We start from the raw sequence: 25,030 nt of genomic DNA on the forward strand, positions 1-25,030 counted from the left end.
GCTAGCTGTTCGATTCCCAGTGCTATGCTTGCAATAGTTTAAGTATATTTCTAAGGTTAAAGCTTCATCATGGGCTTCTATAAGTGTTTGATGGCGGCTTCTATGCGGCGTTTTTTGCTGCGCTTTTATATGGTTGAAATACGATGCGGTAATTTATAATCTCGAATTTTTCAATACTTGATCCTACTGCTAAGGCGAATAGTATGTAGCCATAGCTGCACTGCACTTCTTTTGCACTGTTCCGACCTAAGCAGCTGCATGGCACTGACGAATGGTGAAATTTCAGTGCGCTTGCGAACTAAGCCGTATGATCTGTTATGCGGCCGGACCGGCTGCTCTACGCATGGGCGCTGCGGAATTCGCAGACTTAATCGCCCACCTCGTTTTCACGACATCTCGTAAATGTGTTTACGGCGTTTCATATATTCGGGAGCTTGTTACTAAACCTTCGTTCCAAAAAAAAAAAAAAAGCATGCCGCGTAACTGCGTCTGTCGAGTTCCGTGGTGCGTCGGACGACAACGATGCAAGGCCTTTCTTCAACAGGGGCGTATTTGCATTTCATTCTATTGTGAAGTTTATCTCTGTTCTGCTAGAAGCTAAGATCTTGTGACGAATGCCTTCGAGTAAATGGTCCTCCACAGCAATGGCTGAAGTTTGAAAGGAATGGCCCTTTGAACTGAGCTCGAATGCCTATGAAGGAAAAAATACGAAAGGAACAGGAGCTTTGCACGTCTCCCCGCGGCTGGACGGTTTATGTTCGCATATCTTGCATTTGTCTAACAACGTGGCTTACTCAAAACCCATGTTGCAATTGGCGTGATACCTTGTCTCTCAGGTGAGACCACTGATAAGTGATAAAGCCTTATCTCAGTGACAAACAAGCTTGTGGTTCTGGATTTCGCGCCAGACTTTCTTCTTCTAGTTTTCTCTCTCTCTGTCTCTCCCTTTTGCATAGTTGCTTCTGAAACATTTGTGCAGAAGCTTGTAAAAAGGTTGCTCTAATTCTTGCTTATATTTCACAAATCATCATTAGCATTAGCTTCAAAGCCTTCGAAAGATGCTCTATCAGATGCTAATCCATCTTTTAAAGCTTGAATATATAAGTGCAAACTCTCGACACTGTAGCGGTGGGCATATCTTGAACGTGTTACAAGTTAAAAATCGCACTGAATACCGGGAAGCTGCAAAAAATAAAATAAAACGAAAGAAAGCGGAGTGAAAGAGGACCTCGGTGGAACAAATTAACGATCCGATAAAGAAAAAAAAATATAAAAACGGTTTCTGAAGCCGTCGTGAGCGCAAGAAAAAAGTTTGAAACGGAAAGCAAAACATTTTACTTACTTCATTTTCCTCCGCCTGTTTTGACATATAACTGCAACCTGCCGTTGAACACACGTTAAGTAAACCCAAAGCGATGTCTTCTCACTTGTAAGCGTGTGTGCTACGACCCGTCCTCTTTCTCCCTCTCCTTTTGTCTCTCTTGTTTTCATTCGCTGCCACATCTCTGAAGCCCGCACGCGAAGGGAGACGCATTCAATATTCTGCCGAGCGTCCTGCAGTCCCGCCGAAAGCGCGGGCATTCGCGTCAAAGGATCGCGCACGCCTCCCATTGCTCGGCCGGGCCTGCCGTGCTTCCTTGCTTGAAAGGGGACGCGGGTTGTCGCAACTGCGCTTCTGTGGAACGCCATCTTTCCAGGCGGCCAACGCCGCCGGGGTCGTTAGGGGGCGCTGGTCAGAAGCGGGGTGCTATTGTGCTCCTGACGGTGTGGTGGGCGAGAAGCGGGGAGTGCAAAAAGGAAGCAGGGGAGACGCGGATTGTCCCTTGTCCGAACGCGCCGCTTACCTAATTGATGGACTTTTCTTTTGCCGTCGACATCCAGACTGCGATCGAAGAGGACACGACGTTCTCGCGCGGTCTTTGTTTTGGGCCGCCCTCACGACAAAGCGCGCGCCTTTTGACTGCGACACCTCTTTTTGTCGTCTTATTTCTCGTTAGAATGGCATAAACAGATACGAAAATGTAGCGGGTCACATAGATAAAAACGATATGTACCACACAGACAAACGGAGATATCTGTTTCGACAACAGTGGCGACAAGGACGACTACAGCGGCACGACGACGACGACAGCGACGATGACAACGACGGCACGATTACAATGATGGCGGAGAGAGGAGGGCGCGATCGCTCACGACGGAGGCAACAAGAAAGGCCACGGCGGCGATGGTGGGACAATGACGACGACAACAGTGGCAACGGCACGACGGCTGATGTCGTGAGCTCGGGATCGAATCCTGCAGAAGCGCGGTGACAAAGTGCGCTTTATTTTCTGGCCGCCTCTTCTGCCAGAGAAACGTTACGCATGATGCCTACGGCAGAGATTGCGAGATATAGTTCAACCTTAACGACTATATCGCCGTCGAATAGAAATGAAGACCAACGCGCCTGCTCTCTGACTAGGCGCGTATTGACCACGTTGCACTGGGCGCGAGCACGCCTGCTTCTCGATGATTCGCCTGTGACGCTGCGTTTTCGGTAGCATGCGGTCCCTCGATTTCCGTAATGCTCTTGACGAACGAGCGCACAACTTTGCACTGCTGCTCCACGATCTTTCACCTTCCTGTAGATCGTGCACGTGGTGGCAGTGCTGGAGAGAAGGTTGTGAACTTGTCGCTTCGCTGTTTCGATATTTTAGGTGAACGCCGCCGTTTTAGCCCCGAGCTGCTTATCATGCCTGTCTCCTTATCGGAGTTGTTTGCGTACCACGCGCCAACTTCTCTTTAGGGAAGGTGCACACTAGCGTGCTCGATAGCTAAAATAAACGGTGCCTGCTCGCCAGGGGCAATAAACAGCGCAGGAAAAGAACGAACAGAGGGGGTGGTAAATACGCTAGCGACCTCGTTTAGCGCGTAGCTTATTGATTTTACAATTATGGGCATCGATTCGGGAGCCGGGAGAACGCGCTCGCACTGCGACACAAAGAGTATACCCACTTCCATCAGCCGAGAAAACAAACTAAATAGGAAGAAAAAGAAGGAGAGACCGTTACCTCCCGGCCCGTCGTAAATCAATGCACGGTCTAATTAAGATTAGCGTGGCGTTTCTCTGCACTTTCCGCTTTTCGGCCTCGCCTCTTTTGTGGTTCTGTACTACCGCCTAGTGTCTGCGTTGTTTCACAAACTTCTCTTTTCTATTTTGTGACTGCTACTTCAGAGAAACGCAGAATTATCCGGGTATCTGCCGCAAACGATAATGAGCATAGGTGTGCTTCAGCTAACTAGGAAAAGTGCAGCCCTCTTGGATGGGCTTTTTATTGTCGAAGCAGTGTGGTTAATGTTCGAAGTAATCAGAGCCTGTCTATTGCTATCTCATCATCTGAGAACTTGCTTCATCCGTATCTCTAGGTGGCGTGGGCATGAAATTAAATGAGGAAGACTGGATGGGCTATGATTTCACGTACTGTCCTCTCTGACGCTCGCTTTCCCACCTGTAATCTCGGTATTTTGTTTTATCGCACCGTTCATCTCGCAGAACCTGTGCACGAAACTATTCTTGTAAATGTAGTAATGACACCACTGCGCAACTGGCTGCGCGCTAAAAAAAAAAAAAAGATTCAGTAAGGAAAAGAAAATATTCGTGTTTAACACTGTTTGCTTACAGTTCCTCAATATTTTACTTTAACAAAGCTTGCACAATAAGCCATGCTTGTTTATGAAGGCCGAAATTTTTGCCTTGGGTCACGGGTGATGAGCTTTCTAAATATACTGTTTTGGGCAACTTTAAATAATATGAGTTGACTTTCTGCAATTGGATTGTAAAACTTTATTTGTCCAACAGATGTAGGGAAGACTTTAAGTCTTCCCACCTAGACGGCGGCCAGGAGTCCTTGGACCCTAGCGGCGATTTCGGCCAGTTGGACGGTCTTCAGTTGAATCTCCGGATCGGAGCTGAGTAATAAGGTCTCCCATTGTTCTAAAGACGTTATTCTTCCCCCAGAGGGAGCCTGTGGGCATTCCCACAGAATGTGATTAAGATTAGCCCTGGCTTTACATAGCTTACACTGGCTAGAGTACTGACCCGGGTAGTAGAGGCTGCACGACACCGGGCTTGGAAACGAGTTGGTTTGCAGGCGACGCCAAGTGGAGGCCTGGCTCTTGTTTAAGGATGCATCAGCCGGAGGATATTTAACCCGCCCTAGTCTGTAGTGTTGTGTGATCTCTCTGTAGCACACTAAGCGGTCTCGCCCCGTGAAGCCTTCGGCTAGCCCACCTGCTCGGAATGTGAGTCCTCGAGCTAATTCGTGGGCCGCCTCATTCCCAGCGAGGGAGGCGTGCGCAGGTGCCTAGATTATTTCAATTTTCCTGCTATCTCTGCAGGTCTGCAGGATTCTGTTCGCCTCGGGAGAAATTCTGCCTCTGGAAAAGTTCATCACCGCAACCTTAGAGTCGCTGACTATAATTTTGGCTGAAGTACTTGCAATTGCAAGTGCTATGGCAGATTCTTCTCCAATTTGAGAGGAATCCGTTGGAACTGTGCAACTGGCTATCAATCTAGTTTCAGCGCTCGCTACAGATGCAATAAAATTTTGCGTAACAATACCTGCTTTGACGTTTGAGTGACTATAATGTCGACGATGAAAAGGCGTGTGTTAACGCTTTGTTTGGCATGCTTCAGGTATCTAATTCTGGCTCGCTTTTGATGCTTTGCAGGCCCTGGACATCGGGCCCAGGCAATCCCGGCGCTGGCGCCCGGGACACTTGCCGGGAGACTGGCGATGAGGGAAGAGGTTCAAGGGGCTGTTTCGCCTCTGGAGAGTCGCTAAGATCACCAGGAGGAGTCTCACTACCTGCGCCTGGTAGCGGCGAAGATGACGACATGGTGACGAGACGCTTCAAGAAGGGCACCGTGTACAGCGCTCTGGCCAGCCAGAGTGGCCTGGACTTTTCTCCGGTCGTGCTTCCGGCAACGAGGCCCAACTGGGGCGATCGCTCTCAGATCGGCTGCGCCGAAGACGACGACAGGGTCCCACCGCCACCACCGCCGCCGCTCAAGGAGAGGAAGCCCGCGCCGGCGCCCTCGCACGAGAAGTACCCGTCGTGGCCCGTCACTCTAGCAGCGCCGGCGACGTCGACGGCTTGCCGGTCCAAGTCGTGGACGCAAGAAACAGATTACCCGAAGGAGAAAAATCACGGGTACGCCAGGCCCAAGAAGAGCTTCAAGATCTCCACGCAGCAGCTTCAGCCGGTGCTGGAGCGCGCCTGCGAGCCCGGAGCCAAGAAGGCACCGATGGCACCGACGTCGTCTTCCGTTTCAGACGACGGCGGCGCTAGCATATCGAGTACCAACGACGTATGCCTCTCGGCCGAACATGCCAAGTCGAGCGAGTGCAGCGCGGACGCCTACCTGAGCAGGTACGACGAGTTCCTGAGGCAGTACCAGCGCTGGAGCGAGGCGCCGTTCCTCCAGCGGCTGTACCAGGAAGGCGAGCGGGACGGCTGGCCGCGAGCCACCGAGCCGCCGCCGCCGGGCAGCGAGTCAGCGTGCGACTCGCTTGGCTCCAGCGGCGGCTCCAGCCAGGACACGCTCAAGTGGCACGGCTCCTACAGTGACCTGAGCGCCTTCTCGGCGTCCAACGGCTCCTCGCTCTTTGACAGCGGCCACTCGACTTTACCGGACAGTGGTCGCCTATCGCCGCAGTCCTCCTGTGACGGTAGCCTCGCCGATGGCAGCCAGAGGCTCGTCTCGCCCAGCCAAGCGGCAGTGGCGCGCAGCGCACGCGTACTGCAGCCCAAAAGGCACGAGTCCGAAAGCGTGCTGTACTACGCGCCCTGCGAGCGCAGCAAAACGCAGCAGTCGTCCCGACCCAATGAATGTTCGCGCGTGGCGCAGCTGAAGGCGGCCTTCGACCCAGCTTGCTCAATGACTGCTCATTCGTCGTCCAGCCGCAAGGAACCGACTAAAATGCTGTTCTTGGACCCGGAAAAGAAGCATCGGGTTTCCGATCCAGAGCTGAAGGCTATACAAAAGCAGGCCGTGTTATCATTCTACAAACGCCAGACGTCGCAAGATTCCAAGAACTGCGGAAACAGCAGCGGCAACAGGAACAGGACACTGCCGCGGATTCCTTCGTCGGCGAAGTGGTCGGTAGCTGTGTCTGAGCCTTCGTCAAGTCAGCCGCCATCGCTGACGACGACGGTGAATTCGGTGACATCTCCCAAGTCTCACGATGCGAAAGAGAAACCTGATGCGCCCTGGAGAGGGCCTCGAAGCTGGTCGGTGCCGGACATCACGCAGCAACTCAGCGTGGCTCCGAAGGCGCCTTGGGGTCCCGTCGTCACGGCGACGTGCAAGTCGCTCGCGGAAGCATCTAGCAGGCGTTCTTGCGACGGCGCGTCGCTCAGCCGGACTCCGTCAGTGAATTGCAGGTCATCCGCCGATGTGCCGCCTCTCAAAAGGCAACTATCTGTGGCTGTGCCCAAGGACTCGCACCAGGGACCTACTAGTAGTGAACTTTCTTTTACTGCAAGCAAAGCGCCAAAGTTCGCGTCTTCTTCTCAGCCAATAGTCAGCGGATCGGATCAACAGGTTGTTCAGGTGGGTCTCCCGCTTGCATTGCATGGAAGGCTGGTTCCCTCGGAAGAGCCCATCAAAAAACTAGCTTTGGTTTCGTCAGTTAAAGCTTCGTCAGCTAAAGTTTAGTCAAACGAAGCTTTAGCAAGTATCTGCACATATAACCTTGCGTAGTCCAGGAACTCAAGAAATGCTCATTTGCTTAACCAGCGTGTCTTGCTGGTAGGCAGAATGATAATATTGGATATCGAGTGTCTGCTCTGCATATTCTAAGCAAGCGCCAAATCACGCAGCGTGAGTCAAATGAAAGCTGCGCTCCCAGATGTGCGTTTCGTCTTCGAGCAAGCTCTTAAGTCGACCTCTTGTGCTTCCCTTGCCTCCTTATACCATATCGCTCGCACTACGCTGCTCATATTCCGCACATGTTTCTCGTGCTCGTTTAACATGGATTTGCCACAGACGCGTTTATTGCATGGTACTCATAACTGCGTGGCGGAATACTACGTGGTGCATTTGTTTTTGACACGTCGTTAAGCTCATCGAGCAGGGCGTGTAACTGCCGCCCTGCTCAACACCTTGTCACGGCACAAACATAGAAAGCGTTAGGCCCGTCTCCTATCCTGCAGTTCTCTTAACTCGCCGTTAAGCCAATCAGTTGGCAAGCGTCTCGCGTCATGCTGCGCTCAGCCAGAAACGTAAAGGACAGACGTGCCCAGGTTAGTCGCTATTTTTGCCGCCGCGCGATTCGCGATAGGTCGGCACCTTCGTCTAAGCTGTCGACACGCCGCTTTTTCTCGTCTTTATCCTTTGGTTGTCGGCGCGGCTTAATTACGGACGCGGCGCGTCCTTCTACGAGTGCTCCCTCGCATCGCCCCACCTCCCCTCCTGCTCCTATCTCATTAAATCCATGCAGTGCCGTGAATACTAACGCTCATGTTAGCCGATCAGTGCACAATTTCGCTAGTGCGCGCGCATATAAAAGCGTGTGTCTGTCGGTATTTTTAATATTCTATAGTTGCCTTTCATGAAAAGCCAATCAGTAACACTATATGGATCATGACCGAGTGCAGAGGCCTAAAAGCAGTCCCGGAGATACCGCGTAAGCCAATCGCGATAGCGAGTACATCGTTCTCTGCAGCAACATATATACGCGAGGCGTGTCGTCTGTTGTCGACTTCTCTCGTCTGCTGCCGTGAAGGGCTAGCTTACTAGTGGTGCAAAGCCTAATGGCCCGCGTTAAAACCCTTTGACATTGCGCGCTTTTCATACGGTCGTATAGATGTGCACTACGATATTTTATACTAACTTCGTGCTATAATTTTTTTTGGCTACGAACAGTTGTGGGCACGTCAGCACTCGCTATAGCTCCCACAACGCTGCACTGGATTAGTGAGGTGGGACCCACCCAGAGTGCGCCAGGGGGCTCTCCGAGTCCTGTTGAGGGCAGCACCAATCAGACCATTGTCAAGCACCAGCAGCATTATATCCGTTCTTTTTAACGCTTTCCGCTGACTTCCCGCGAAACACTCCCCTACCTAGTGCTCCAAGCCGTTTCGTTTTATCTCCGCATTTCCCTGCTGCTTGCTTGTCTCCTTCTCTAGTTTCGTCCCCGTTGACTTCAGCTTGGCGCAGCAAACACCAGCGGATTTTGGTTACTTGAAAAAGGCTCGTGCGCTGTCGTGGCAGTTCCTCGTCGCAATGTTCGTTGAGGCCAACGGAATGGAGGTTGGTTGTCCTTATCGGATTGATTTGTTTATGGGGTTTCCTCTCTTTTCGTTCTTTGGGCTATCTTGTTCATTTCGTCGACGCTACGCTGTTACGTTCCGGACACTTCGGGAACCTGTACCTGCGTTTATCGTACCCAATATTCGTATGTGGAGCTGGTGTTTCACCTTGAACACTATTGACTTTTCATACTTTTTGTTGGCTGGGCATGACTATATGAATTAATAAAGGCAGGAAATAAACGATAATTTCGTCGCATTATATTAGACTTCGGGGTGAGCGAAAACAAAACAAAAAAAAAAAGAGATTCAGTTGATATCTTAGGCTTCTACTGAATTCTTACCTGAGGTTTCCAAAGACAAGTTGCAGATGACGGAATCGTGTTTACTGCTAATTAGTGGTCTGCAGCTTCAGCTTATTGTAGTGTGTCCAAAAAGGTAGTGCTTAGCCTAAAAATCTCTTACCACGCAGCCAAAACACCTTCCAACTGTATTAGCGTCTGTCACAGTTCCCGCTTCGCAATCATTCTGATGTTATCCCTGTTATTCGGCGCATATTCTTCCCGCTTGGCGCTGGCATTTAGTAATCCTGAGAACAGTATTTTACCGACTTGAAAAACCTCAGCATTTGCTGTGTGCGGTTGTTCGAAAAGTGTGAAGCGCCACGTATTATGGAGCCAACGAACACCATAACGATGAGACAACTACTCCGTTTACGTTCAGCATTCTGTGGCCGAATTCACAAATCCTTTTGCTCGTAATTGCTATTTGCCGTTGGCTGGTCGGTTTTGCTAGCAATGTGTCTGACGTCATACTCGCTGGTATGTGCTCCTACGAACAGTTCTAGCGTGAGGACAAATTCCAGCCAAATCTCGTGGTGGACTTAGCAAAGGTGGTCGGCCAATGGCAAAAATCACTTGCGAATGAAAAGCTTTGGGAACTTGGCCCTCGGACCTGTATTCGCAATAAGCTCTTACGGCTGAATTGTTCGTAGGACAAAATTTCAGCCAATTTTGATGCTCAACATGAGATTATCAAAGGTGGCCAGGCAAAAGAAATACGCGCATATGAACGAAAAGCTGGGTGAATAGGGCTCCTGGACCCGTATTCATAGAAAGCTCTTACGCTGCACTTTTTCGTAAGAGCAAATGTCTACCAATCCTGATGGTGGGCACATTAATAGGAAATGTGACCGACCATAGCAAGCAGCACTTTCGTGCCAAAAACTCTTTTCGTTCGTGCATGCTCTTTTCCACTGGCCGGCCGCCTTCGCTAATAAAATGCCCAGCATGATGATTGGTTGGAATTCGCTCTTCCGAGCAATTGTAAGAGCTGCTTGTGAATATGGGCCCTGGTGTGGAATGTGTGCCCCAGACAAGCAGTTGGCGACTAATTATTCCTTGCGCCGTCTGGCGATCTGCTGTTGCCGCGCCAGCAGGTTTCCCTGGTTCGTGTTATTGTCATGCATGTTCGGGCATTTTCTACCAGGTCAACTTTGCTAAAGATAGATTAGGCAAGCTAGTCTTGCTTCATTCCCGCAAGCGCGGTTGTCAATTTACTTTCTCTAACGCGTGCACTACCCATAGACGAGAGACGAGAGAAGGTCCCTCAACGTTTCCTAGCTTTTTTTTGCGGAGAAGCATCGATGGCTTGACTAGACGGGAGGGGAAATAAAGAAAGCAAGCTTCTGTTCTTTTCTTATTTCAGCACGCAACTTGTGGTTTGCCCTCGCGACGTTGCACGTGTTTCTCCCGATCGAAAGATGGTTTCCCAACGGGCGCCGGCCGTTAGTGCGCTGTTAGATATGGAGCTGGTTCCTGCGATTACTTCGAGTTCCCCAGACCACATCGGATTGCAGCACAGCTAATTGAGGAATGCAGAAGCAGGAAAGCGCATTCCAGAGAAGCGGCCGAGCAGACAAGTTTAAGGCAACGAGTTTACATGCCAACAAGTTCGTGCGCCGCCGGGATTAGCAGGTGGGCATCCGACAATGAAGCAGGTGCAGCCCTCCCCTTCTCTTTGTTCGAAGTGCATTGCCAGTCTGCGATGCAAGACCGCAGCAAGCCGCCAGGTGTGACACCGCGACACGGGCGCCTACCATTGGCTGACAGTGGCGTCATCGGAGCGGACTCTCTCATTGGTCAAACATGACGTGACTTGCAGTGCTCGAAGGGTTTATAAGAAGCCTTCCAGAGAGACCTGGGATGCTGGGACATGCCCTGACTCCCTGATTCACCTCTCTCGAACTTCTTGCCGCGGGCCGCAGCGTCCGAGTTGCTGCCGGCCCGTAATGACTGTACGTCTGGTACTTGTCGCTCACCTCCCTGTATATAATATGTAGAATAAATCACCCCCAAGTTTGGTTTTCATCCGCGAAGTCCGTCCTTCAACCCCTACATCTGGTTGGCAGCGGTAGGATCGCCTCCGAACGCATCAGCTGGTGGCAGCGCTACGGATCAACCTTCGTCGAGAGAGATCCTAAGGAACCGGGAAGAGCGAAGAAGAGTGAGCCTTCGTCGAAAGAGGTCCGAAGAATCTGGGAGTATCGAAGAAGGAGCGAGCCTTCGACCCAGGGAGTCCGGAAGGAACCGGGAACAGCGGACAAATGAACCGGATGGCAGGGTGCTGCAACCGTAAGTGAGCGCGTGGTTTTTTTTCCTTATGATTCGCCAGACTCAAAGGTTGTGTGTTCAATTTTGATAGTTCTGGGAATCGGGAGTTTGTTGCATTGTGTGTTTGCACAAATTAATTAAGGAAAACAGTTTTAACCACCTGTCGGGGCAGCTGCCATGGATCTTAGAAGGTTGACGAGGTTAGACTTGTTGTTGGTGTGCGACGATTTGGGAGTTGAGGCGGACGAACGGATGGAAACGCCAGCTATCATAAAGGCGATTCAAGATAGTGGCAATGATCACAAAAGCATTGAGCTTGCTTGGGAAGTGATACAGGAGCCACGGGAGCGAGAGCGTCGTGTACGTTTGCGAGCGCGTCGTGAACTTAGGAGTGAGCTTAAGCGTGAAGAACGCGAGAATGAACGGAAGCAGGAGCTTCAAGAACTTACTCTTAGGTGTCAGCGTCACGAACGTGAGAAGGCACGCGAACGTGAGAATCAACGTAAGCTTGAGCAAGAGGAAAAGTATGAGAGAGAGAAGGCAGCACTGATCAAAGAGATACAGTATTGTGATCAGTTATTGGCACAGAGACAACGGCTGTCTGAGAATTCTGTAGGTAGTACAGAGCGAAAGAATGAGGAAGTGTCTAGCGGACTTTCGCCAAAAGCCGACGAAAAGAGTAGTGCCTGTGAGATTGACTGCCGATTAATAAGTGAAGGGAAAAGGCTAGCTGCTAACGATGCCTTAGTGGCAACAGAGGCCGTTAAAGGTCGTAGTGAGAGCGACGAGGTGCTGTGCCAACAGATGACTGTGGAGACAGCTAGGCCAGCTGCGAACAAATTGGCACAGTTACCGAGCGTGTGCGTCGCTGGTAATGTTAGCGAGGTTGCTAGCGAAGAGAAGGGCACTTCTGACCCGACAGAAGCGAGCACCCATGTAGAGCCAGATGTGCGTGCAGAAGTGAAGTGCGAGCTGGACGATGCAGTTGAGAATAGTTCTCGGGGTGGCGAGCTCCGTAGCTCACGAGAGAACAACTGCATTGTTCAGGGATCGGTGCGGCTCTCCGCCAGTCTAGATGGCCTAGATAGGGATGATTCAGTTAATCATTCGGACTGTGCGCGTGAGACAGCGATCGATACCGACGGGCTGTGTGCCGATTCACAGCGTGCGCTGGGCAATGTAGTAGAGGGCAGTTCGCAAGAGTGCGAGTTGTCTTACTCGAGTAAAGCCTGCTACATTGTGCCAGAGTCGGTTGAGCTGTCCGCCAGTCGAGGTAGAGAGAGAGTAGATTTAAATGTAAATCACTCAGACTGTGCGGGTAAGAGACCGATCCGGGCCGACGAAATGTGTACCGGCCAGCACGAGGCACGAGGCGACATGAAAACGAGTGCCAAGAGAAAGCGCCGTAAAAAGAAGCGCGGTAAAGACCGAGAGACGGTAATTAATGTAGCGCCGCCAAAGATGGCGAGAAACCCAAATGGGCAGGGCGCGAGGAAAAAGATGCGGTCGTCTCGGACGATGTTGACGCATCGAAAACGTTCAAGCCACCGGTCAAAGGGGGACCGCGAAGAATGTTCTGCACGGACGCGGACAAAGGGCACGAGGCAGTTAAGCTCCTCGTCGTTCCGTAGTTCTTTTCACAGCTCAGCGTGCAGTTCGAAGAAACGCAAGGTGGTAGGACGAGACCAGGTGGGGAGTAGCGACGCGGTCAATCGAGTTTGTGTTGAAAGCGGGGCGCGAGGACGCAAGTTGGCAGGAGACCGTAACGTCTTGGGGGAGCTGATAGTTAGTCAGCCCTTTTGTTGTCTCTCGGCAGCCGGAGTAGCTTTGAAACTTCGCCCACCGCGGGTCAGGCTGAAAGTATGAGTCAGTCGTAAGCAATCGGGAACGGGAGGCCAAGAGCGCTTCCGTAGAAATGAAGTGTTGTTTTTTTATTTTTGAGCATCGAAAAGTTTTCGCGATTTGAGACTAGGATTTCTTTCAATATGTAAAGTTTGAGCTTTGTTTGTGTTTTCGTTTGAGAAAGCTCCGAGATTTGAAAGACGCGTTTGTGTAAACATGTAGTCTCGCGAGATGCTCATTAATAAGTAGATAGGCTTTTTTTTTGTGTGTGTGAGTAACCTGAAGGTCAAGGTTATCGTCGAAAGGCCTATGGTAAAGCGCGTGTTTTATTTAACCTTCTTTCTTTTTAAGTGTTTTTGAATTTTCTAAGGTTAAGCGCGTAGATTTTCAGTGAGTGCATGATTTGCACGGAGAAGCGTTCTTAGTTCCATTAGCGCGTGTCCTGTGTGGACGGAAGGAAGCAGACTTTATGACTGGGTTGCTAGTGTGTGTGGAGGGCAGCCATATTCTGACTTCTCTGATAAGTACGCGTGGAACGAGTTATTAAAAGACGCATCATTTTAAGAGTTCTGCGGAGGTGTAAGTCCCGCCAGTTTAATTGTTCGTTTAAGTCACGTGTCCTGCAGGACTTTCAGGGAAGAAACGTGAGTAAGCGTGAATGAAAAGTTTGCCTACAATGCAAGTACGCGTTCTGTTTAGTGACCACAAGGCTGGTGCACTTGTGATTACGTACTTGTGAGGTTGACCAGATTATTCAGTGGCGCCAATACGTGCGATAAGTACGCCACTGCGATAGATTGGAAACATGCTGTTCGTGTAGTTAGGCCACTTAAGTTATGTTCGGCTGTTTTCATTTGTTGTTTGCATCGTCAACGACCCTTTTGTTTTGCAACAACAATAGTACTCTGGTCTTGTCGGCATTCGGGGAGAAATGGATAGCGGTTTGGAAGGGTGGTTTGAACTGTTTTGTCGAAATTGGGGAAATAAAAGATCAGGGTTGATTTTGACTCAGTAATAGTCTGGCGAGTCAGGGGTGAAGAGCCTGCGCTTACGCGTGGTGCAGCGCTGTGCTGTTTTGTTTGTTTGACGTCTGTTCTCCAGGGCCAAGGATCCCGAAGTTCGTCAAACGAGGCTCGACCCCAGTACCCTGCAGCTTCTTTCAGCGTTCCTCATGGCCAGCGAATTGATTTCACCGGCCATTCAGAACAACCGGGGCGAGGACGAGCTGTTAGATATGGAGCTGGTTCCTGCGATTACTTCGAGTTCCCCAGACCACATCGGATTGCAGCACAGCTAATTGAGGAATGCAGAAGCAGGAAAGCGCATTCCAGAGAAGCGGCCGAGCAGACAAGTTTAAGGCAACGAGTTTACATGCCAACAAGTTCGTGCGCCGCCGGGATTAGCAGGTGGGCATCCGACAATGAAGCAGGTGCAGCCCTCCCCTTCTCTTTGTTCGAAGTGCATTGCCAGTCTGCGATGCAAGACCGCAGCAAGCCGCCAGGTGTGACACCGCGACACGGGCGCCTACCATTGGCTGACAGTGGCGTCATCGGAGCGGACTCTCTCATTGGTCAAACATGACGTGACTTGCAGTGCTCGAAGGGTTTATAAGAAGCCTTCCAGAGAGACCTGGGATGCTGGGACATGCCCTGACTCCCTGATTCACCTCTCTCGAACTTCTTGCCGCGGGCCGCAGCGTCCGAGTTGCTGCCGGCCCGTAATGACTGTACGTCTGGTACTTGTCGCTCACCTCCCTGTATATAATATGTAGAATAAATCACCCCCAAGTTTGGTTTTCATCCGCGAAGTCCGTCCTTCAACCCCTACAGCGCTTAGAGGCCACTGACTGTTTTCTGCGCTTTTCTTGGGGACATATGGGTTCGAGGTGCAGGCTCACTGAACCCGCGTGGTCAAGCACATGCGCTCACACACACCCGCACAGACACCTCCCAGCCTCAGAAAGAGGGTAGGGTATTGGAGAGAATTTACTGTTCTATCCATCCCAGGCATCCAATGGACGGCAAAAGAGACGGAACTAAGAAAGAAAGGGGTAATGGAAGTAAGCTACACTACAGCTAGCGCACGCGCCATACTGGGTGTCCGTCCACGAACGAACCGTACTGGGCCTTAGTCTTTCGGCGGCCGGCTCGTCGTCTGGCCCGTATAATGCCTCGGCCACGCGCTTACGCTGACGGGTGTGCATTCGGCCGAGTATTTATGTTTATTGGTCGGTCGTAAAAGTAGCGGAGGTCCTCCGACGAGCAACCCGCGTTTTTATTACGGGCTGTAAATACGCAGCCATTTTTTCCCCTCCTCGTCCCGCCGGGCCTTGCGGCCTCGCCCGCCCCGCGAGAGAGTTTGCTTGGAGCCCGCAGCGAAAGCCCGATTTATTGAGACAGAACCGAGCCGGAACACTCCGAATTTCCTTTCTCTCGGTCGCGAGAAAAGTGCTCTTTTGCTCAGCACGTACGCGAGATTGCCGTCTACAACCACCACTCCCGCGCTCCTCCGTGACCCTTCCTCCCCTCTCACTCACGCACGCAACTACTTGCCTCCAATGCCCTTATTGTTGATTTTTTAAAAATTATTTTTCGTGGTTTCCGTATAATGTGATCCTTTGCTGTGGCCAGTAGTTGCAAGACGTGCCTTGTATTGAAGCACGCAAGCGCGTTCGGTGGCCGCGTTCTCGCCAGTTTCTTATGTACGTGTACAATATTTTTATTTCTTTAACCGATATCACTGATTTGCAAGGCAAATAGTACTGCAGTCGAAGCAGAAACGAATGCGATTGGTCACATTCTTTCTCAGCCCATTTAATTTCTTCCAAGCAACGAATCTCTCTTTACGGTATCGAATCAAAAATTATTCTCGTCGACAAAATTCGGGCGCTTCATCGAGTTGAGGCTTTATTCCTGCAGTGGATTTTCTTGATTAAGCAAGAACACTATTTGCGATCTTCGTACTTCTTCCAATCAGGTGTTGTGTTAAAGTTCGTCAGCCGCAGTTCAAACGAGCTTGTGCGACGCACTTTTTTATTTTTATTTTTTATTTATCGTACAAAAACCTTTACCATTGCCACACTACTTGAGCCATGGGTCTGTCTTAGCGTTTCATAATTATTGTATGTAGCACAAGTGCTGCCCATTAGTATTAATGAAGATAGGGAGAAGGTCTACTTACGTATCCCCTACACATAATGTATTCAAGAAGAAGCACAAATGATTAACGAATGCATACTCCTAGGGCATACAAAATGGCTATAGTTAAATTCCACAATAAAATTGGACATATTAGAGCATTAACTTGACCAATTTTAAGCTTACCGTGGTTTCAGCATCCTGACCTATCGAACGCAGTCAGACGATCGTTTCTGTTTGCAATAAAAGCCAACTTTCTGACACGTTTCGATCGCGTCAAAACAAGCTGCAACGTCGACGAGAAAATGCTACGGAAACACGCGAGAAGACTTAGCAAAGTAGTGGGCGTGACATTTATTCCATAATGTTTCCTGAACACGTCTGCCTCTGATAGAGTAAATCAATTGATGACGAAAGCAGATGATTATCATAGGGTTATTGCATCAACGAATACATTTTATTATAAAAGAAAGTAACTTTTCCCGAATCATAAACTCTTTATGGAGTTTATGAAGAGCAACGATGTTACGGCTATATGAAATACAAAAAGAATGTCCCTAAGTAAAGTACAATGAAAGAAATATGCTGATAATTCGTTCGTACATAATCTTATCTGAATTTTATTGGGTGTATCCATATCATACGTACACGCTCTTTGCAGCCTTTAATATTATTGATGAATAAATATGAATTAACATATCTGTTTGCGATTTGTGTTTTTATGCTTAAAAACTGCATGTTATAAGCGCGCTGCTTTTCATAACTTTCAAGATATTATTTCGTTATCGTTCTTGTCAGACACCGAAAGGATGTCTTGACTATGTGTTTGCGAGTTTTGGTTCATTAGTTCAAAAGGTAAATGATTAACCAGGACGCTTGGAATGAGTGCATGTCAGGTGGAAAACAGCTTAAATGGGGAATTCCAGCTGAAGCAGATTTTGATGGTTTTAAACGAAGCAAGAATAAGAAGCACCATGGGAAATGTTTACGGCCCGCTTTGCATGCGTATATCTCGAGAGGAGCAGCGTACGCTTTAGAAAACGTCACAATGCTCGTGTAGGCTGATCACGGCCCTTCTTTTGCTTTCTCTTTCTTTCTTTCTCTCTTTCTTTCTTTCTTTCTTTCTTTCTTTCTTTCTTTCTTTCTTTCTTTCTTTCTTTCTTTCTTTCTTTTAGTTCATTCTGAAAAGGAGCTTCACTGCTGCTTTAGCCCTTCGCTCTAGCTGTCAGCGAGGCTGGCTGCGATTCTGCTTTCCTGTATATGCCGCTGCTTCCTCTGACTTGGTTTTTCGACGTCGGGCCAAAGAGAGGTGCAGTCACAAACCCAATGCAGACGCCGAACGTTCGTTCTCTACAACCACTGTCCTTCTATATATATAGCCTAGACGAATAGGGCCACAAAGGAAACCCTTTCGCGTTACGCGGTAATTAGCAGCACCCCGGCAGGGCAGCCAATGACTAATCAGGGGGTCGCCGAAAAGGACGCGTCTGCTCCGTTGCATTTGGCTTTGCCTCATCAAGGGTGTTTGTGCGGAGATGCACGCTTTACAAAAAAGAGTGCCTCGTAGCAAGTTTTTGCGCCTGGCCATCGAATAGCCAGCTACTCTCCCGATTGATTGATTGATTGATTGATTGATTGATTGAGTGATTGATTGATTGATTGATTGATTGGCAGAGTGTCAGAAATATTGACATTACTAGCATTACATGGTGGAATAAAATGTCACAAAATATTGACATGTGCCTGCAAAGGTGCAGTTTAAACGACCCCACTGAAAGCTGGGCCACTTAAAAAAAAAGTTTGTTGTATATTTGTTTTGTCACGACATTTATGACACTATCTATGGATGTTGGCCATCTTGAAATGAAAACTTAACGCCACTATGGTATCAATAGCTATGGCAACGTTCTAACAGTAGTCGCGCCTAATTTTGACAGCTGAGACAAGCTGCCACAGTCATTATTGTCCCACAACTAAGCCTAGAAATTCACGTCAACAGTTTCGTATACTCGTCACTCTCCCCGTAAGCACAACGTGGAACCTCTTAGTCTACTCCCACTTCTATCGTTTTGCAATCACGGCTTGCTCGCTGCCTCTGATATCTTTCGCGTGGTATGTTTTCGTGGTCTCCTGGCGTCCTCATGCGCTACTTCAAGCACGATCGATATCGAGAAACAAGCCGTCGGGGAACCTGACGGCTTGCTACTGCATCTCTGGACGTGCATCTCTGGACGGCCCTCTTCCTGCCCGTGTCTTGCCTCAGAAGCAAAGCCGGTCTCCGTTGAGGAGAAGCGGGCACCCGTTCGGGAGGCCCAGCTGTGAGATCTTAATGGACGACGGCTGCCAGATGAGCTTGAGAAGGTCTTTGTCGGGCAGCTCCATTAGCGGTTTTCCCCTGGGGTCGCCGGCTTCCTCCGCCACCTCTGCACTTCTCGTTAGACAGCCACCTCCACCCGGCTCCCGTGTCGCCGGCGTTTTGTTGCTGAAGGCTTTCTGCCTCCCTGTAGCAGCCGCCCACTTTATCCCTTCGCCTGGACTTTCTCCTTTCCTTTTATTTCTTTTTCTTGACACACTCCTTGGGCTTAAGGCACCGCGCAACAAAGTGAAGTGTTGCCTTTGACGTCCCCTTTCGCTGGCTCTCGTGTAGAAGCACTTGTGCCAGAAAGGTGGCAACACGAGACATTCGCAACTTTGGCAGGCCCTTGAGAGGACGGCAGAGGCTCTTCATTTGTGGTTGCATTATTTTTTTCCTGGTTCCAGTCGTGACTGGTGCAAAAGAGTGCACAACAAGGGGTGTACACAAAATGGTCAGTAATTAGTTGGTTCACATGTGCATAGAGTAAAATCCGAGCTTCATGTGACTCTTATAAAAAAGGTTTCTTGCTCCAAAAACTCACATGATGAAACAGCGCCAAAGGCAAGCACGAAGAACAGAAATAACATGACAGTGCTCTGCCTCTCAATTGAAGTTTGTTGGAAAATTAACACATATGGATGGATGGATTTGGATAGATGTTATGAGCGTCCCCTTTGGAACGGGGTGGTGGGTTGCGCCACCAAGCTCTTGCTATTATACTGCCTATTGTCCTACCTAGGTTAAAAAAAGAAAAAGAAAAAAAAGACGCCACGATGAACTCCCACAACCAAATTTCCTGACCCACTATTGTGAACTTTGCTTTTGTGCGTCTCCGTTTTTTGTCATTTCCCTACTTTTCTTCCACCAATCTTCCAATTATCTCTTATTGATCTCTACTGCGGACATGGTTACTTTTTTCCTGCTTTCACTGAACCCAAGGGCTTCAAGGAGGCCAGTGGTGCCTAAATCTACCGCTGGGTCTTGACATTCTAATAAAACATGCTTCATCTTTTCCCTAGCTTTACCGCAGCAAACACATGCTTCTTCTTCCTTCTCATATGTCACTTTATAGGTGCATGTTCTAAGGCATCCTGATCTCGCTTCGAAAAGTAATGGGCTTCCCTCTGAGTTATCATATATTGTTCCCTTCCTGATTTCGTATTTTCGTCTTAAGTAGTTACTCATATGGCAGGTTTCGTTTCCATTGCCGCCACCCATGAGATTATTTCAGCCTCTCTGGCTCTCCGCTTGACGTTCTTTGATTGCTGTGTTGCTCACTCTACAGGGTGCCTACTTGCTGGTAAGCTTCCTAGTTCTTTTTCTCCACTGTGAATCAATGTTTTTCCTGTACAGATACCTCCACATTCTCCCAGCCCATTTATTTTCTTATATCTTCCTCAGTCATTCTCCATAATCAATTTTACTGTGAGCTTCCCTCACTTCCAAACTAGTCAAGCCCATATCACCCTGCACAACTTGTAGATATATTAACCTGTCATATCCATCACCTGGCGGACAAGAATCACAGACATGGCAGAAAAAAAATTTGCAATATACTTGAAAATTAAATGCTAGCCAAAAAGAAACAAAAAAAAGACAGGTGTTGACATGCCATCAGGATGGGCGGATGAATGCATCAGATATTCTATTTCTTCACTTGTTAGCGGCAGTGGACGATTACCTTTTACACAGTCATGTTGAAGGCGATAAGTGGGAAACGCTTCAACAATCTTACGCTTAAGTTGATTGTGATTGCGGACGAGGAGAGTGAGCGCATTGTCCTGTTGTTTCTTTTCTTTGTGTTTGTCTTTGGCCCTGTTTCATCATTTTACCACACCAGCTCGCCCAGCGGTCCCCGCTGATGTTAAAGTTGAAGACCTTCTGGAGAACGGAAAGTGAGTAGCAAATGACCACGCGCCAAATTCACAAATCCTTTCGTTCTTAAGTGCTGTTGCACAAGGGCCGGTTGTCTTCCATAATGATATGTCCGTAATCAAGATTGACTGTAATCAGCTGTCACTAACAATCCGCCTTTTTCATTATCCTTGGGCTGCAAACATTTCGGAAACACCGCTTGAAACATTGGTAGGGTACTGGGGCTTTCGCCTATTGATTTGTCTACTGCGCCCATGTTGAGCGTCACTCGGTTGTGCGTTCCGTGGATCGCGAATAATTATTAATGCCTTCTACGGGACATTATGTCGATTATGGAAGCAATATAGCACTTCGTGCTACATTGATACATTGATGTAGCACTGACTGACAACTGGGTGAGAAGGCCTGAGCGCGCTGTCGCGTTAACAGTGTGGCCGATAAAGGCACCCTGAGTTGCATCTTCCAACGCGGCTGCCTCAGAATTTGTTGTCACTGATTTCTGAGGGGAGGTTCACTTGCCGCTTGCTTATTTGTATTCCTTTTGCATTTTCTTTAGACGTTTCGCATATTCAAAGAGCCTTCGGTTTACCAAACTGGTGCATTTGTTTACATCGACAACTGCAGCCATTGGTCATTGTTAACATCAAATATCGTGGAAAGGGAGCATTGTTGATGTGAAATAATATCAAAACGTAGAAACATTTACATATCTGCTCACATGACCCTCGTTGTCCTCCACAGAGACGAGTCAATATGAGCGGTCGAGCTCCTGAAACAACGGCGACTGTGAACCAGATACACATATACACTGATTCACGCTCGCTCAAGACGAAACGAGAATCGTTGTCCTGTAGAGGGAACAAAAAGTCCGCATGATGAACGATGTGGAGTTGTAGAGCCATCTGTGAAAATGTGCGTTGCGGCTGCGTATTCTTTGTGCATATATTCTAAAGCTATCTGGTAAGTCGCTGCTTGAGGCATTTTCTTTTTCGCGCTGATTCCAGGTATGTATGGCACGATTTCCAGTGGGGACAGTGTCCATGGTGAAATGTGTCGCGGCATAATTTGTGACGCCTGAGCAGGAATAGAAATAGATATGCTTCCGACGGCCTGCCCAAAGCTAGATGTAGCACGGGTTCTGGAAATATCCTTTAAAAAGTGAGTCTTCGTATGAATGACGTGGCGGAGGTGTATCCGAAGTGTCTCCTGCGAACATAGCACTTCCAGAGGCAGGCATCCAGCTTCTGCTATAGTCCCCGAGCGGGACGACCCCTTCGGAAGGCCAAGACATACGCGAAGGCAGTTGTTTCGTGCTGCCTCGAGTTTTCTCTTGCTTGTGGGAGATATTTTGTGCAGGATCATCTACTTCAGCGGAGCTATATGGCATTAAGGAGGCCCTTGTGTATATACTTCGACAGCAGCCGCCAAAGACATGGGTGATATTCACAGACTCAAAAGCAGCCCTACAAAGTATGTGGAACAGGCACAAGCGTTGCAATAATCAACCAGCAGCATTTGACATTGCTTATCTTCACCACAGGGCTAAGATTGCTGGGCATTGCATAAAGTTCCAGTGGATACCTGGCCATGCCGGCATTTCGGGCAATGAAAGAGCGGACGAAGCTGCCAGAAATGGACTCCAATACCGCAAGTTCAGAAGAACATATTTTACAAAAGCCGACGCTTCAACCATGGCAAAAAAATATGCCTATCAAGAAAAAGACCGCATCTTGAATCTGCCGCTTCACCAAGACAACTTCCTACGTTACATTGACCCAGAAATGAGACCGAAAATTCCACGACGACTTCCTCGACACTTAGAGACATTGTACCATCGTCTTCGACTGAACGTGGCATATACGAACAATTATCTGTACCGCATAGGCCTTACCACTAACCCATACTGTGATAACTGTCGCAACTTAGAGACAATTGAGCACATATTACTAGAATGCCCCGCGTACCGCGACGAGAGACAATTTTTTGAGCACCAAATGGACATGATTCGCCACGAACCGTTAACGTTACCGAGCATCTTAGGTCCAATGCCCGGCCCTTCAAAACAGCGACGGGTTTTGGATTCATTGTTCAAATACCTGACAGAAATTGGTCAAATAGGAAAACTTTAAAAATTGCATCCTTCCTATACAAAAGCCTGAATTTACCCGCCATGTCACGTGTAAAAATTAGTATCAGGTCCACTAGGACATTTCATATATATTTTTATCCTTTTTTTTTTCTCCCACTCTTTTCTGGAATCTTTTAATCCCATTCCCCATCCCTATACAGAGTAGCATGCCAGCGGTTATATACGCGCTGGCAAAATTCTCTGTTCTTCTAATAAAGAGCCCTCTCTCTCTCTCTCTACACTGATTCACTCAGATACAGTGATTCTCGCTTTTCTTTAACTACATCATACTTACAGTTGGTGCGTTTGATAAAATAGGAGTAAACTGTGCTCGCATAAGTGCACATTCATGGGCTATGTTGTTGTTTTTGCAAAAACGCGGATGCCATCGCTGACACCGTTGGTATACAACGGAGCGAGGCGGTTAATTGTTTATGCTGCTGTACCGAACACACCGTCACTTGTTTCCCGTTTGACACGAACAGTGCATCTCTGTAATTAAGAAATGTGTCAGCATAACAGCATGTGCAGACTCACTCATATACATGGTGAATACGGTTGGCAGTCATCGGGAACACTGACGTACAGATGCTGGCACAGCGAAGCGTCGCTGCTTCCCGCTTATTCTGTGTGCGCCGTGCGTAATGAAGAGTAGTTGATTTCAAATCGCGGAGGCCAGAACTAAACTATAAAAGTAGTTTCCTCCGTCTTAACTGCTTACTTCTCTGAAGTACTATAGCGCCAAACAGACGACACGGGAAGAAGAGACACAGACGAGCGCTTACAAGCGCTCGTCTGTGTCTCTTCTTCCCGTGTCGTCTGTTTGGCGCTATAGTACTTCAGTAATGCACCAACTAGCCCAACAAAAAGTTTTGCTGGCTTACTTCTCAGTTCTAGTCCACCGGTAGCGGGTGCATGAACTCGACGTCTCCGCTAGGCATAATTTTCGCTGAACAGGATCAGCATCGGCTGAAAGCTCAAGTGCACGGCTTGAGAGGGCTGAAGCTGGCAGATTTCAACTTCGAAGGCATATTTCGAATAATTTTGCACGCTATTATTTCTAGATACAAGCGAAGCCCCTGCGGCTGTCGCGTTGCCGGTTCGGCGGCTGATCGCGCTGGGGCCGGTCGAACGATGGTCGGCACGCTGATTTTGTCGGTGCCGTTGGCACGAAAGCTCGTCGCACTACGACAACTCGTGCTCGTCACTTGCGTCGTTGTCAGCCTGGTAAATGGTCTCGACGACAGGCTGTGCTGAATAGTCGGCCACTCATTGGCGTCGGCACCTTGTCGGTCTCGTATCGGCGTAGTGTTACCGCGCCTTGAACGAGTAGCTGAAGTCAGGCACGTGGCTGCCATCACCAGCAGGAGAGTGCCGACGTTGCAAGAAGACTTCGTCAACAACGGAATGTTTTCGAAGTGTTGTCCCGCTATAACCTAGGGGCTAGCCATTTGCTAGCCATCAATGAAAGGCGGCTTCTACGCGGTTCACGGTGCAGTTCGGACGAAGTCGTTGCCGCTTTCTGTGTTAAACTTGGAGTTGCACTCGTACGCTACGCACGTTTTCGGCTGTGCACCGACGAAGAGCTACCGGTGGAACTACAGTGCGGTACACGGCACGAGCGTTTGTAGCAGTACGCGATCGGGCCGCGCGCGCGACCCTTCCAAAACGTTTTGCGACTAATCCGCGAGGACAGGACGCATGCACCGTATAGCACCGTGAAAGAAGTAAGAGTTTAGCGTAAGGGCTTTTTGAAGGAGAGAGAGACAGACAGAATGTGTGTGTGTGTGTGTGTGTGTGTGTGTGTGTGTGTGCGTGCGTGCGCGTGCGTGCGCGTGTGTGTGTGTGTGTGTGTGTGTGTGTGTGTGTGTGTGTGTGTGTGTGCTTGTGTGTGCAGTGCCATGCGCGTGCGCGCGTGTGTATATATGCACGCAATTACGCGCTGTCCGACATCGTGAGTGCCAGTTGCGTCAAAGCAGAACATTATTAGGCGAAAACCTTGCCCCCCCCCCCCCTTCCAATAGGAGGACGTTCTTCTGACCGTTTTTATTTTTACTTAGTAGGTTCTATTAAAGATTGAATGTCAAATTGTGGCCGAAACGGAATAGTCTTTTGCGACAATAGCAGAACAAACCTTGTTTTCCTACTTTTAAGCATACCTCGTTCCTCATTTGCTGGTGCTCTAATTTCAAATACCACACTGGCCATCCTGGCCTAGTGTGTGGAAAGCAGTGTCCAGAAAAATACAGACGCTGGCAGAAGTGCAGTTTACTTAGACGATCGTACTTGGCGGCTGTAAAGACAGCACTCCTGATAAAGCTTCAGGAGAACCGCCCAGACCGAATGAGCTCGCATTCAGCGAAAGACCCTTAATTAAGTCACAGTCGGTGAGACACTGGCATCCACCGTGGCGCAGATTCTAGGGGGTGGACAGAGCAAGCTGCGCGCCGCGTGACATTCACCACCGCGTAAGTCTTTATCGCTGTTTTCGGACGGCTGTTCTGAATTCCCTTTCTTTTTTTCGGGCTTCTCAATTTTTCATTTCACTTTTCTCAATTTCATTGCGCGGTTTATCGTTTGTTCTTTCTTAGTGAGAACACGCGAATTGTTAGCGTTGCTGGCAGTAGAGTAATTCACGACATTCAGAGTTTTGGTCCTCGTAAGTTCCTCTGAACAAAAGAAACGTATATATGTCGCTCGCCATCGCTCGACGTTTCGTATGGCGGCGCGCGTTAAACGGCTGCACCCTGTGATCGTTCGCGATGGCCGGTCGGCCGGGGAGGCG

At 49.0% G+C, this 25,030-nt stretch overlaps 1 protein-coding gene across 6 annotated transcripts in view; it reads left to right on the forward strand.

Moving 5' to 3' along the window:
* The window catches only part of LOC135919543 (protein Shroom3-like), a 612,939-nt gene that overhangs the window by 367,538 nt on the left and 220,371 nt on the right, over nucleotides 1-25,030 (forward strand). For all 6 annotated transcript variants that reach the window (XM_065453435.2, XM_065453437.1, XM_065453436.1 and 3 more), the window contains one exon: nucleotides 4,711-6,595. In XM_065453435.2, coding sequence (XP_065309507.1) covers nucleotides 4,711-6,595 — 1,885 coding nt within the window. The remainder of the gene's footprint in view (nucleotides 1-4,710; nucleotides 6,596-25,030) is intronic.

Source organism: Dermacentor albipictus, chromosome 3, assembly GCF_038994185.2.
Source record: "Dermacentor albipictus isolate Rhodes 1998 colony chromosome 3, USDA_Dalb.pri_finalv2, whole genome shotgun sequence".
NCBI lineage: Eukaryota > Metazoa > Arthropoda > Arachnida > Ixodida > Ixodidae > Dermacentor > Dermacentor albipictus.